The sequence below is a fragment of the Suricata suricatta genome, chromosome 10, assembly GCF_006229205.1.
Source record: "Suricata suricatta isolate VVHF042 chromosome 10, meerkat_22Aug2017_6uvM2_HiC, whole genome shotgun sequence".
In the NCBI taxonomy this organism is placed as follows: Eukaryota; Metazoa; Chordata; class Mammalia; order Carnivora; family Herpestidae; genus Suricata; species Suricata suricatta.
The window spans coordinates 63,399,337-63,411,097 of record NC_043709.1 but is presented as its reverse complement, the minus strand read 5'-3'; the positions used below and the strand labels follow the sequence as shown (position 1 = coordinate 63,411,097).

Below are 11,761 nucleotides of genomic sequence, written 5' to 3'. Positions count from 1 at the left end.
TTATTTATTTTTGATACAGAGAGAGACAGAGCATGAGAGGGGGAGGGGCAGAGAGGGAAGGAGACACAGAACTGGAAGCAGGCTCCAGGCTCCGAGCTAGCTGTCAGCACAGAGCCTGACGCGGGGCTCCAACCCACAAACGTGAGATCTGACCTGAGCCGAAGCCGGAGGCTTAACCGACTGAGCCACCCAGGCGCCCAAGGGTCACCACCATTCTTGAAGGTCCCCTATGTACCTTTAAAAACTGTAACATAGGGGCGCCTGGGTAGCTCAGTTGGTTAAGCATCCGAATCTTGGTTTTGGCTCAGGTCATGATTTCAAGATCCAGCTCAGCACTAGGTGTGGAACTTGCTTAAGATTTTCTCTCCCTCTCTCTCTGACCCTCCCATCCGCTTAAAAAAAGGGTAACCTTAGTCTTTTTTTCTTCCGACTTCTCTGTTTCACCCCTTCCCCCTTTTTTCTTTTTTTCTTATATCAGTCTTTTTGAGAAGCTCTCTTACCTTCTCGTTTCCACTGTCTCTGGAACTTGGGGTTTCAGGTCTTTTGATACCTTCTGTTTTCTTCCAGTCTGTCAGCCCGTTCTTGATCTAAACTGATTTCCTATCTAACCTGTGCCCATCACAGATTCTTTAAACAGCTCTGCTGCCATCTTTGCCTCCCTCATTACCATTTTCAATCCCAGGCCTTGCTCCGTTAGTTGTCTCTAATTCACATTCTTCTTCTCAGTATATAAACTTGCTTAAGGCCCCCCACCTCCTATCAAAACAAACTGCTCAAGACTTAAGGAGACCTCTACATAATGCCACTTCACAGACTTAAAATTCCTTCCACCTTCACAGTTGTGTTGAAACTCCCGGTTAACCCGGCCTCTGTGTGCCACACCCACTGATGATTTCAGTCCTTCCCTGGCTGTTTCTCTGCTGCACTCAAGTTGTACTTTGGCCACAGGGAGGGACCACTATCTTGTTTCTTCCTATGCCTTTGACTTTTTCTTTTGATTTCCTTTGGGAATTTCTGCCCACTTCAGACACTGATTTGCTTCAAAATTTTGTTTTTAAACCATTTTTCTCATTCTATATGTTTTTCCTGGAATATTCTAGGCAGTCAATGATTTTAATATTATGAAAATAGTTTAGGGCTCAGTGTTGGTTTCCCAGCTCTACCATTCTAGCCATATCACAGAAGTCCAGTTGCTTACTCTTAATTCCTCAGTTTACCTGTCTAAGGTGGATTTAAAAAACAATAATTCGTAGTTTAAAAGATTAGTTTCAAGATTAAATGAGAATTCATATTAAGTACTTCTTTGTCTGGCATATGATAGGCATTCAGTAAATGTCATCTATTAATCCTTGCTACTGACCTCCACATCTGGATCTTCCAGGTTGACCTTTTGAGCTTCAGCTCTATCCAGTTGAGTGGCATATCCACTTGAATATCCCATAGTCCCCTAACTTGACATGTCCAGGACTAACCACACTCCTTCTTGTCTCCAGGACCTATTTTATACTCCCTATTTTAGTTAATGATGTTATCATCCAAACCAGAAATATTCAGAGTTGTAGTAGATTTCCCTGTATCCTACTCCCAACCAAGTAATTGTCTTATTCATTCTATTTAAACATCCACTTAATCAGTTCTATCCTTATTTATTTATTTATTTTTGAGAGACAGAGTGTGAGCAGGGGGAGGGGCAGAGAGAGGGAGACACAGAATCTGAAGCAGGCTCCAGGCTCTGAGCTGTCAGCACAGAGCCCGACGTGGGGCTCAAACCCACGAACTTTTCTGCCTCCACAACCATGTGAGCCAGTTCCTTATACCAAATCTTTTAAAAATATATATTTATTTATATTCACACACACACATACACACACACATACATATATCTCCTACTGGCTCAGACAAGTACATCCATATTGACAAAACTTAGTAGTTTTTGTTTTTTAATTTTAGAGACGGTGTGAGCGTGCATGCAAGTTGGGGAGAGGGGCAGAGGAGAAGACAATCCCAAGCAGGTTCCATACCCAGCACAGAGTGCGATGCCAATATTGAGTCAGCTGCTCAGCCAAGCCATCTAGGCACCGCAAGAAAACTTCGTTTTTAACTGCTACATAATATTCCAACTACATGAGTAAATGAATTTATTCCATTCCTCTAATGAAAGATTTTTGAGACATCTCCACTTTTTCCCTCTTATAAAAGTATAGTTTTGGGCCCATGTGCTACTTTCTCCAAGAATAATTATTGCTAATATTTAGCATTACCAGTTCTTGTTAAAGTGCTGTTCCAAAGTGATGTGAAGTGGTTTCTGTTAGTTTTAATTTACGTATTGATTTCTGATAAGGTAGAGCATCTTTTTATTGATTTTTTTTAATCCATTAGCATATTCTCCCTCTAGAAATTGCCGGTTCATATCCTTTGCTCCCTCCCTTGACTTTGTCTTGCTATATTGGGTTGTCTTTGTTGTTTCTTTATATCTATATAAATATATATAGATATATATTTTTTTGGATACCAAGATTTTGTTAATTAAAGGTCTTGGAGGTGTGATGGAGATGGTCTTTTCGAGGTTTTCTTGGGGGGCAGGAGTGGTGGTGGTGTACGCATCCCACGTGGTCTGCACATCATGCACATGTCTCTCTAGAGCAGGGCTGTGGATAACTGATATGAGATCATTTTCATGCATGTTCTTACCTGGGGATGGGGGGTCATGATGTTTCCTAGACCGCACAGGAAGTATGTATTTAAGTTATCAAATTCACATGAAATGTGGGCCCAGAATTTGAGAAAATTCTGGAATCTTCTGACCCAAGCCCAAGCAAACTTCCTTGCTTTCTTTTTGCAGCTGGATGATTTTCAGTTTCCCCTCTCTCACGAAGACTGTTGCTGTCTCAGGGTCCCAGCTTTAACTGGAAGTTTCATTTCCAGCTTCCTGCTTGGTCTTGTTTCTTGTCAGCATTAACAAGTTATATTCCCCTTATCCTTCTAGTAATTCACTGTGTCCTTTGTGTCCCTTTCTTGGAAGCTCAGCTACACATTAAAAACAAAAATCCAAGGGATACATGGGTGGCTCAGTCGGTTACATGTCCGAATCTTGGTTTCAGTCCAAGTCACGATCTCATAGTTGGTGAGTTTGAGCATTGAGCTATGCGCTTACATTGTGGAGCCTGCTTGGGATTCTCTCTCCCTCTCTCTCAAAATAGATAAACTTAAATATACATATGTATTTTGTTTTTTTTTTAATGACCTTTGTGTACCATTTCTAGATATAAGTCTCAGGTTATTTTAACCTGCATTAAGCCAGAACTGATTATCTTTCATATACTTTGACATCTCTTCTAAACATAATACCTTTCCATTCCTGTTTTCCTGGCAAAATTCTACTCATCTTCAGTGGCCTAGCTTCATTTTTCAAGTTTTATCCCATCTTGCCAAGGAGAATTTAGAATAGTTCTTATCACAGGGTGCCCACCTGGGTGGCTCAGTCAGTTAAGTGTCTGATATCAGCTCAGGTCATGATCTCCTGGCTTGTAAGTTTGACCCCCACATTGGGCTCTCTGCTGTCAGTGCAGAGTCTGCTTTGGATTCTCTGTCCCCCTTTCTCTTTGCCCCTCCCCAACTGGTACACAAACTCTCTCTCAAAAATAAACATTAAAAAAAAATAGTTCTGGGGTACCTGGGTGGCTCAGTTGGTTGAGCCGCTGACTCGATCTCTGATTGTGCCATGATCTCATGGTTTCCTGGGTTCAAGCCCAACATTGGGCTCTGTGCTGACAGTATGGAGCCTGGCTGGGATTCTCCCTCTCTTTCTCTGCCTGCCCCCCCCCCCCCGGCTCACTCGTGCTGTGGGTGTCTCTCTCAAAATAAACATTAAAAAAACTAAAGAATAGTTCTTATCACATTGTAGTATTTCCCCTCCTTGCTGGGGGTATATGAGCTCTTTTAGAGTAGAAACCCAGATTTTGTTCATCTTTGTGTTCCCAGCTTCTTCTGCCACAGTGCTGATCATAAAGTAGGCACTTAAAAATAAATTTTTTTTTAATGTTTATTTTTGAAAGAGAGAGAGAGACAGAGCACGAGCAGGGGAGGGCCAGAGAGAGGGAGACACAGAATCCGAAGTAGCCTCCAGGCTCTGAGCTGTCAGCACAGAGCCTGGGGCTCAAACTCATGAACTGTGTGTGAGGTCATGATGCGAACCAAAGTCGAACGCTTAACCAACTGGGCCACCCAGAAGGCACTTAAATATTTCATTGAACTGAAAATATTTCCCTGTGTGAATACTGGATCTAAAGTCAGAAGAACTTGGTTTACCATCAGCGTACTGAATCACCTACTAACTAAACTCATACAATTACTTTTAGGATTGTGATAACATGATAGATGATGGACAATCTGTGGAGTTTTTAGTTATCTCTATGCCTGACCCAATGTGGGACTTGAACTCACCACCCCAAGATCAAGAGTTGCATGTTTTACTGACTGAGCCAGGTAGGCACCCCAATGTTTGTTTTTTTGTTGTTAATGAGCAATTTAAGACTCTGTTCCTCAATGTGGCAGATTGAATTTTTCAAAGATTAAAGCAGTGGTGCTCCCATTCCATATGTTCTTCTGCAGTGACCCTGCGACTCCCACCAAGAGGTACTGTAGTCTAGGGGCACCTGGGTGGCTCAGTTGGTTAAGTGTCCGGCTTCAGCTCAGGTCAGATCTCACGGTTCGTGGGTTCAAGCCCCACATTGGGCTCTGTGCTGACTGCTAGCTCAGAGCCTGGAGCCTGCTTCAGATTCTGTATCTCCCTTTCTCTCTGACCCTCTCCTGCTCACGCTGTCTGTCTCTCAAAAATAAATAAAAAACATAAAAAAATTTTTTAAAGAGGTACTGTTGTCTCTGTTGCCACTCTCTGGAATCTAGGTGGTCTCTGTGACTACTCTGATCAATAGAATACAGTGGAAGTGATGTGTGCCAGTCTATGTGGCATTCTTGATTTTTTAAGAAAGTGAGTGTGTGAGCAAGGGAGAGGGCCAGAGAGGGAGAAAGAGAATCTTAAGCAGGCTCTACTCTGAGCATGGAACCTGACATAGGGCTTGATCCCACAACCTTGGGGTCAAGACCTGGGCCGAAATTGAACTGGACACTCAACCAACTGAGCCTCCCAGGCACTCCCTCCAGATGACTGAAAAAATTTTAATGTTTATTTATTTTGTAAAACTGGACTTAGGACAGTCCTGCTGCTCTAAAGTATTCTCTTCCAGCTCTATATTCAAACGCCCTAGTACCACCTCTCTCTCATCCCCAACTCTAAAATGAGCCTGATGCGGAGCTTGATCTCAGGAACCCTGAGATCATGACCTGAGCTGAAGTAGGACGCCCAACCGACTGAGCCACCCAGGCACCCCTACAAGACACTCTTCAGTGGCCTCCTTTTACTTCCTTCCTTGTGGAATGTGACCACTTGTGCAAAGCCCAAGACATGCTTGAGAGGTCCTGTGCGGGTACTTTATTGGACAGCCCCAGCAGAGTTCCTAGAGAACAGCCAGCATTAACTTCTGGCCAGGCCAGTAAATCATCTTAGACATCCAGCCAGTTGAGTCTTCAGATGACTCCATTCCCCACTGCCATCTGATTGCAGTTGCAGGAGATACCTCCAACTGAGCTCAGACAGCCTACGAAACCATGAGAAAAAACTTCTTTTAAGCCACTATATTTTAGTATAGGTAGTTACATAATAGATACTCAGAACACTCATTTATGGAATGAAGATAACAAGCCCTACTTTTACTTTCTGCTTCCCTTACAGATAGTCCTACCTCAGGCACCTGGGTGGCTCAGTTGGTTAAGCTTCTGACTCTTGATTTGGTTCAGGTCATGATCTCATGGTTCATGGGATTGAGCCCTACATCGGGCTGTCTGTTGACAGTGTGGAGCCTGCTTGAGATTCATATCCCACCCCCACGTCTCCCTCTCAAATAAATAAATATTAAAACACAAACAAAACAAATAGTCCTACGTCTCTGGCAGGGATGATGGGAGTCTGCCTCTTACCTGCTCTTGCAGATTTAGGTCATTCCTCTCAGGCACGAAACCTTCCCAGGCTATCTGTAAAACTGGCCTTGGGACAGTCCTGCTGCTCCAAAGTATTCTGTTACAGCTCTATATTCAAACGCCCTAGTACCACCTCTCTCTCATCCCCAACTCTTAAGTATATACATACAGGTCCTTCCCGGAAGAAGACCCTGTTCCTGTGATTGACCCCAATCGCAATTCAAGCATCCAAGGCAAACTCTAATCAGTTTTTGTTTCTGCATGTCTCTTCAACATGTATTCTTCCTCACTAGGGAGTCCTGGGAAGTGTATAATATAGTGGTTAAGAACAGAGATGCTGGGGGGCGCCTGGGTGGCTCAGTCAGTTAAGCCTCCAGCTTCAGCTCAGGTCAGATCTCATGTCCATGGGTTTGAGCCCCGCGTCAGGCTCTGTGCTGACAGTCAGCTCAGAGCCTGGAGCCTGCTTCTGGTTCTGTCTCCTCTCTGCCCCTCCCCCTCTCATGCTCTGTCTCTTTCTGTATCAAAAATAAATAAAACATTAAAAAAAATTTTAAAAAAGAACAGAGATGCTGGGTTTGATTCCCTACTAGCTGTTTGACTTTAGGGCAAGTTAATATCTTTTTGCATCATTTTTATCATAGGTTATGCATTTAATGCAGTGCCTGGAGTGTAATAAGGAGCTATGTGTTAGCTATTACTATTATTCCACTCAGTTGCATTTTTTATCAGATTAACTGGGACAACTAACCCCAGATTTACAGAGCAATTGTTCAAATTTCAAAAGCCTTAAAATGCATATCTTCTAAAAGTATTTCATTCAGGGGTGCCTGGGTGGCTCATTTGGTTAAGTGTCTGAATTCAGCTCAGGTCATAATCTCACAGCTCATGGGTTCGAGCCCTGCATTGGCCTCTCTGCTGTCAGCACAGAGCCTGCTTTAGATCCTATCTCCCTCTCCCTCTCTCAAAAATAAGTAAATATTAAAAAAAATACATGCTATTAAAAAAAGAAAAACAGAGGCATCTGGGTGGCTCAGTTGGTTAAGCATCTGGCTTCGGCTCAGGTCATGATCTCACGGTTTGTGGGTTTGAGCCCTGTGTCAGGCTCTGTGCTGACAGCTTAGAGCCTGGAGCCTGCTTCCGATTCTGTATCTCCCTCTCTCTCTGACCCTCCCTGCTCATGCTGTCTCTGTTTCTCAAAAATAAATAAACATTAAAAAGAAAAACAATCTTACAAAAAGTATTTCATTCATATTTCACAGTTACTAGTCTATTCAACAATAGGGCAGCTTGAGGAACTAAATGTAAAACTTTAGCTCTAACCAAATATGTAAGATTCCTTTAGAAATTCTCACATGCCCCATAGTAAGTTTATTTTTTTATTAAAAATTTTTTCTTAAATATTTTTTTACATGTTTATTTTTGAGAGAGGAAGAGAGAGCGCAAGCAAGGGAGAGGCAGAGAGAGAGAGGGAGACACAGATTCTGAAGCAGGCTCCAGGCTAACAGCCCAGAGCCTGACATGGGGCTCGAACTCACAAACAGTGGGATCATGATCTGAGCTGAAGTTGGACGTTCAACCCACTGAACCACCCAGGTACCCTGATAGTTAAGTCTTTTTAAAAGCCAGCCACTCAGTAAGGTGAGTTTACCAGGGTCAATATCCCACTAATGTCAACAAATATCAAGTATCTGATTCTTAGAATAACCTATTTCTTTCAGTTTTCACCCATCTCCCTGACAGTGAAGCCCTCCATATGCCTTAATGTACACAAGAACATCTGGAAATACAATAATCTGAATATTCACTAAATGGAAAACTGTTCTGGATGAATACTGTCATTGGTAATTTTGCCAAGACCTCAACTACAGGCAAGTCTGGGTTAGGAAGACTATTTTTCCATGGCTAAGAGAGAACAGAACTAAGAGAGAAAAACATCTTAGACTCACTTACTGCAATCTTTTAAATGTTAACTGATGGTCTCTGAATGGGAGATACGGGTATCTAACTAAAATGTGTCTTCAGCCAAATCCTTTGTTGGTTTGGTGACATGCATATATCTGCTCAGTATATTTTGTAACTACTGTGCATGTTTATTTATTCTTAATACATAAAGCCATAAAATGCAGGCACTCTCTTCCCAGCAATGCACGGAAAGAAAAAAAGTGTGGTGCCTAAGAGCCTTTAGAATCAGGCCTGGACATTTTCTGAATTAGTTTAAGGATTCAGGGAGTTGGGGATAGAATCACTGAAGAGGCTGAGACAGCAGAGGAGGGTTGAAGACTTTTAATCACACAAGAGTAAACAATAGTATAAACGGCTCGCCCAAGTGGCTATTTGTCCTATTCCACCCTCAGCTCACCCTCCCCCACCCAAGCTCCCTGCGTACCATTGAGTGAAGAGCAGGGTGTCAGCAGGACCTTGTCACTACCAGGTGGTAGGAAGGGAATCTGGCTAGGGGCCACAAAAACCGTCATCAGCCATCCATGGCTGTCTGTTTCTATACAACTTCATGCGGCCTCTCGAGCCCCAAGGAGGAACAGTGCAGAAACCTGGAGCTGAACCTGCTTTTCCATTCACGTGGCCACAGCTTCAAAAGCCGTGGACAGGGGAAGGGACAGTCCAGAGCCAGCATTACTCAAGATGCAGCCAAATCTGGGATTGAGGTGGGCTCAAAGGGGGCACAAGGCCTACTGGCCCCAGTCTAGTATTGTGCCCCAACCTAGGAAATGAAACTTGTGCATATGTACACACACACACACACACACACACACACACACACAGAGCAAATAACATTACCGAAAGAACTGGGAGATTATTAAATACAAAATGGCAGAGTTTTTTTTTTAAGTGAAAATATTTGCCTTTTGATTCTCCTCAGTGCCCCAAAGAGCCCCTAGTCACTAGAGTGTAGGTGGGGAGGCCTGAGAGGAGCAGGTTGCCAGTGGCCCTACAAGTCCATGTGTGCTGTAGTCCCCACACCAACCCCCTTACTCTTCAGCCCAGTAGCTGCTTCCCATGTGACCGTTCACCCGGTTGGCACCATTGCTGGAGCTGCTGCCACAGGGGCTTTTTGTGTTGGAGGTCGCTTCTTCTTCCTCTGAGCTGCTCTCCACATCACTGCGATCGTCCTTTGACACCTGCGTGGGATGGGGCCAAAGGTACGAAAGGTGAGAACAGAACATGTCGTTATTCTAAGAGACCAGAGCCCACGCTCGGGCACTGCTCCCACCATGGCCCACTGTGTGGTGGCGCCTGACTCAAAATACTATCTGCACCATGGCTACCATTGTGAAAAGGCATCCCTTGCCTCTTAGTTTCTCTCTCCTCTCCCTGTTCCCTGTGGAGTAAGAAGCTGCGCTGGGAGGGCGGCGTGTCTCCCAGGACCAGCCGAGGGAGCTGAAATCACTCTCTGAGGCCGCGTTTAGGTCTGAGGGAAACTCTAGATGCTCTTCTCATCTCTCACTTCAAAAAACTGAAAAGGCCAATAAAAAAATACAGATGGCTGTCACCATTGCTTCTATCTCGTGGTGGTTGGGGCCACTGGAGTTATTCATATTAGTTATCCTGACTTGCTTTATCCAAGCTGATTCATTAACTGGGCCTTCTTCAGTAGTTTCACTGTCTTTGACCTTAATACCTGATGACACCATTTCTCCATTCTCCCTTTTCCCACTAGCAAAACCACTTCTGTGCAACTTTAGCATTGTGAGGATACACAGTCTGATGAAAAGAAAAGTGAATCGGCAGTCATCAAGAGAAGAATCCCAGCCCTAATCATGCTGCCATCTGTGAATCTTTTTTTTTGTTTGTTTATTTTGAGAGAAAGAGCAAGCAAGCATGTGAACAGGGGAGGGGCAGAGAGAGAATCATAAGTAGGCTCTGAGCTGTCAGCGCAGAGAATGGGTCTATATGGTTCCACTGTCTCCCTGGGGTCCAGGAAGGGCCTGGCACAGAGTAGGCCCTCAAGAATATTACTGACTGATTCTTTAATCTCCCTGCTACCTTGCTAGTTGTATTTTGACACTCCCCACCTTTTTTTTTTTTGTTTGTTTTTGATAGAGCAAGCAGGAGAGGCAGAGAGAGGGGAGGAGAGAGAATCTGAAGGAGGCTTTGTGCTGACAGCAGAGAGCCCCATGTGGGGCTTGAACTCACAAACTGTGAGATCATGACCTGAGCCAAGATCAAGAGTCAGACACTTAACCGACTGAGCCACTCAGCTCTTAACCTCAGCTTTTTTGTTTTATATTTTCAAATCAAAAGAGTTTGGATTGGAACAGTGTTTTCTGATGAAAACTGTCCTGCATAGCAAGCAAAGTCTTTTCAGTTCTTTACCATGGACCATAAAAAGTAAAGAGAAATCCAGTGAGGTGTGTCAGACTTCTAACTGCCAGAACTGAAGGATAATCAGTGTAGGTTTTGTTAAACTTTTATTTAAGTAAGCTCTGTGCCCGATGTGGGTCTTGAACTCACGACCCTGAGATTAAGAGCCCTATGTTGTACCAACTGAGCCAGCCAGGCGCCCCTCAATATGTTTAAAAAAAAAAAAAAGTAAGGGGCTCCTTGGGTGGCTCAGTCAGTTGAGTGTCTGACTCTTGATTTTGGCTCGGGTCGTGATCTCACGGTTTGTGGGATCGAGCCCTGCTGTTGGGCTCTGCACTGGCAGAGCCTACGAGATTCTGTCTCTCTCCCCACCCCTTGCTGCCCCATCCCTGCTTGAGTGTGCATGCCCTCTGTCTCTCTTTCAAAATGAGTAAGCTTAAAAACATAAAAAATAAAGTTAAAAAAAGGTAAAGGAAAGAAGGGGGTGAAAAGGTAACAAAGATTATATATGCTGCTGCCAAGGAGTGGGGCACTTGCTTTGGTTAGCTCTAAATCTCTGATTTGGTGCAGCTGTTGACCTCTGAACCCAGGCTACTGGCAGAATTGAGGTAAAGGGAGGCTCAGAAAGAGGAAAAAATAAGAGTCAGTGCAACTCTTATCTCCATTTAGGAAAAAGAATCTGGCAATGGGAGCTCCAGTCAACAATGGCCCCACAAGGTGAGGAGAGTGGCATGCTCCGGGACACCACGGGGACCGGGAAGGGAAGCAGAAGGAAGAGGAACACAACTCAGACAGACGTGCCTTACTGAACGCTGGAAGCATAGATACACTTACATGCAAAAGATGAAACTGTCCAGCTCCCACCAGGCATAGAAAAAAGGAAGGAGGTGAGAAAAGAGTGGAGAGTACAAAGTCTGGGTCTTATCCTTCCTGGATAGGTCACCTGGGTCAGGAAAGAAAAGCAGGGGAGAAGAGAGATGTCCAGTAGCTACAGCAAGATGCATAGGCACACTGAGCAAGTTCTGAAACCAGTTGCAGCCATCAGGAACAGGGACACAGAGATCACATATGCCTGGGCTATATTCCATCCTTTTGTCCTAGAGTCAGTGTCTCCCCTGGCAGAGCCCCCGCCCCCCGCCCTTCAGGCTTCTGTATTGCTGAAGCCTGAATCCTCAGCCCATGCGCAAATCTCAGCCTGACTGCTTCAGAACTTGCAAACTCCAGTTACGAGTTTTACCATTTTTATCATAAATGACTTCCTCCTTTGTGTTTTAGGGCTCTTGGCAGAAGATGGGTATTTGAAACCCTAAATAGAGATCTCATTTAGGATCATTTCCTCATACAACAGTGGGATGGGGCCAATACTAGTCCCACATCTTGAACATCACAGTGTGGTCATCTTGGG

The 11,761-nt window shown here is 44.2% G+C and overlaps 1 protein-coding gene across 3 annotated transcripts in view; it reads right to left on the bottom strand.

Moving 5' to 3' along the window:
- Nucleotides 1-8,304: 8,304 nt before the first annotated feature.
- CERS5 (ceramide synthase 5) overlaps nt 8,305-11,761 on the bottom strand; it is a 33,093-nt gene continuing 29,636 nt past the window's right edge. For 2 of the 3 annotated variants that reach the window (XM_029954472.1, XM_029954470.1), the window contains one exon: nt 8,305-9,173. In XM_029954472.1, coding sequence (XP_029810332.1) covers nt 9,062-9,173 — 112 coding nt within the window. In that variant the 3' untranslated portion in view covers nt 8,305-9,061. Of the gene's footprint in view, nt 9,174-11,190; nt 11,300-11,761 lie in introns of all 3 variants that reach the window. The other variant, XM_029954471.1, reaches the window with a different exon arrangement.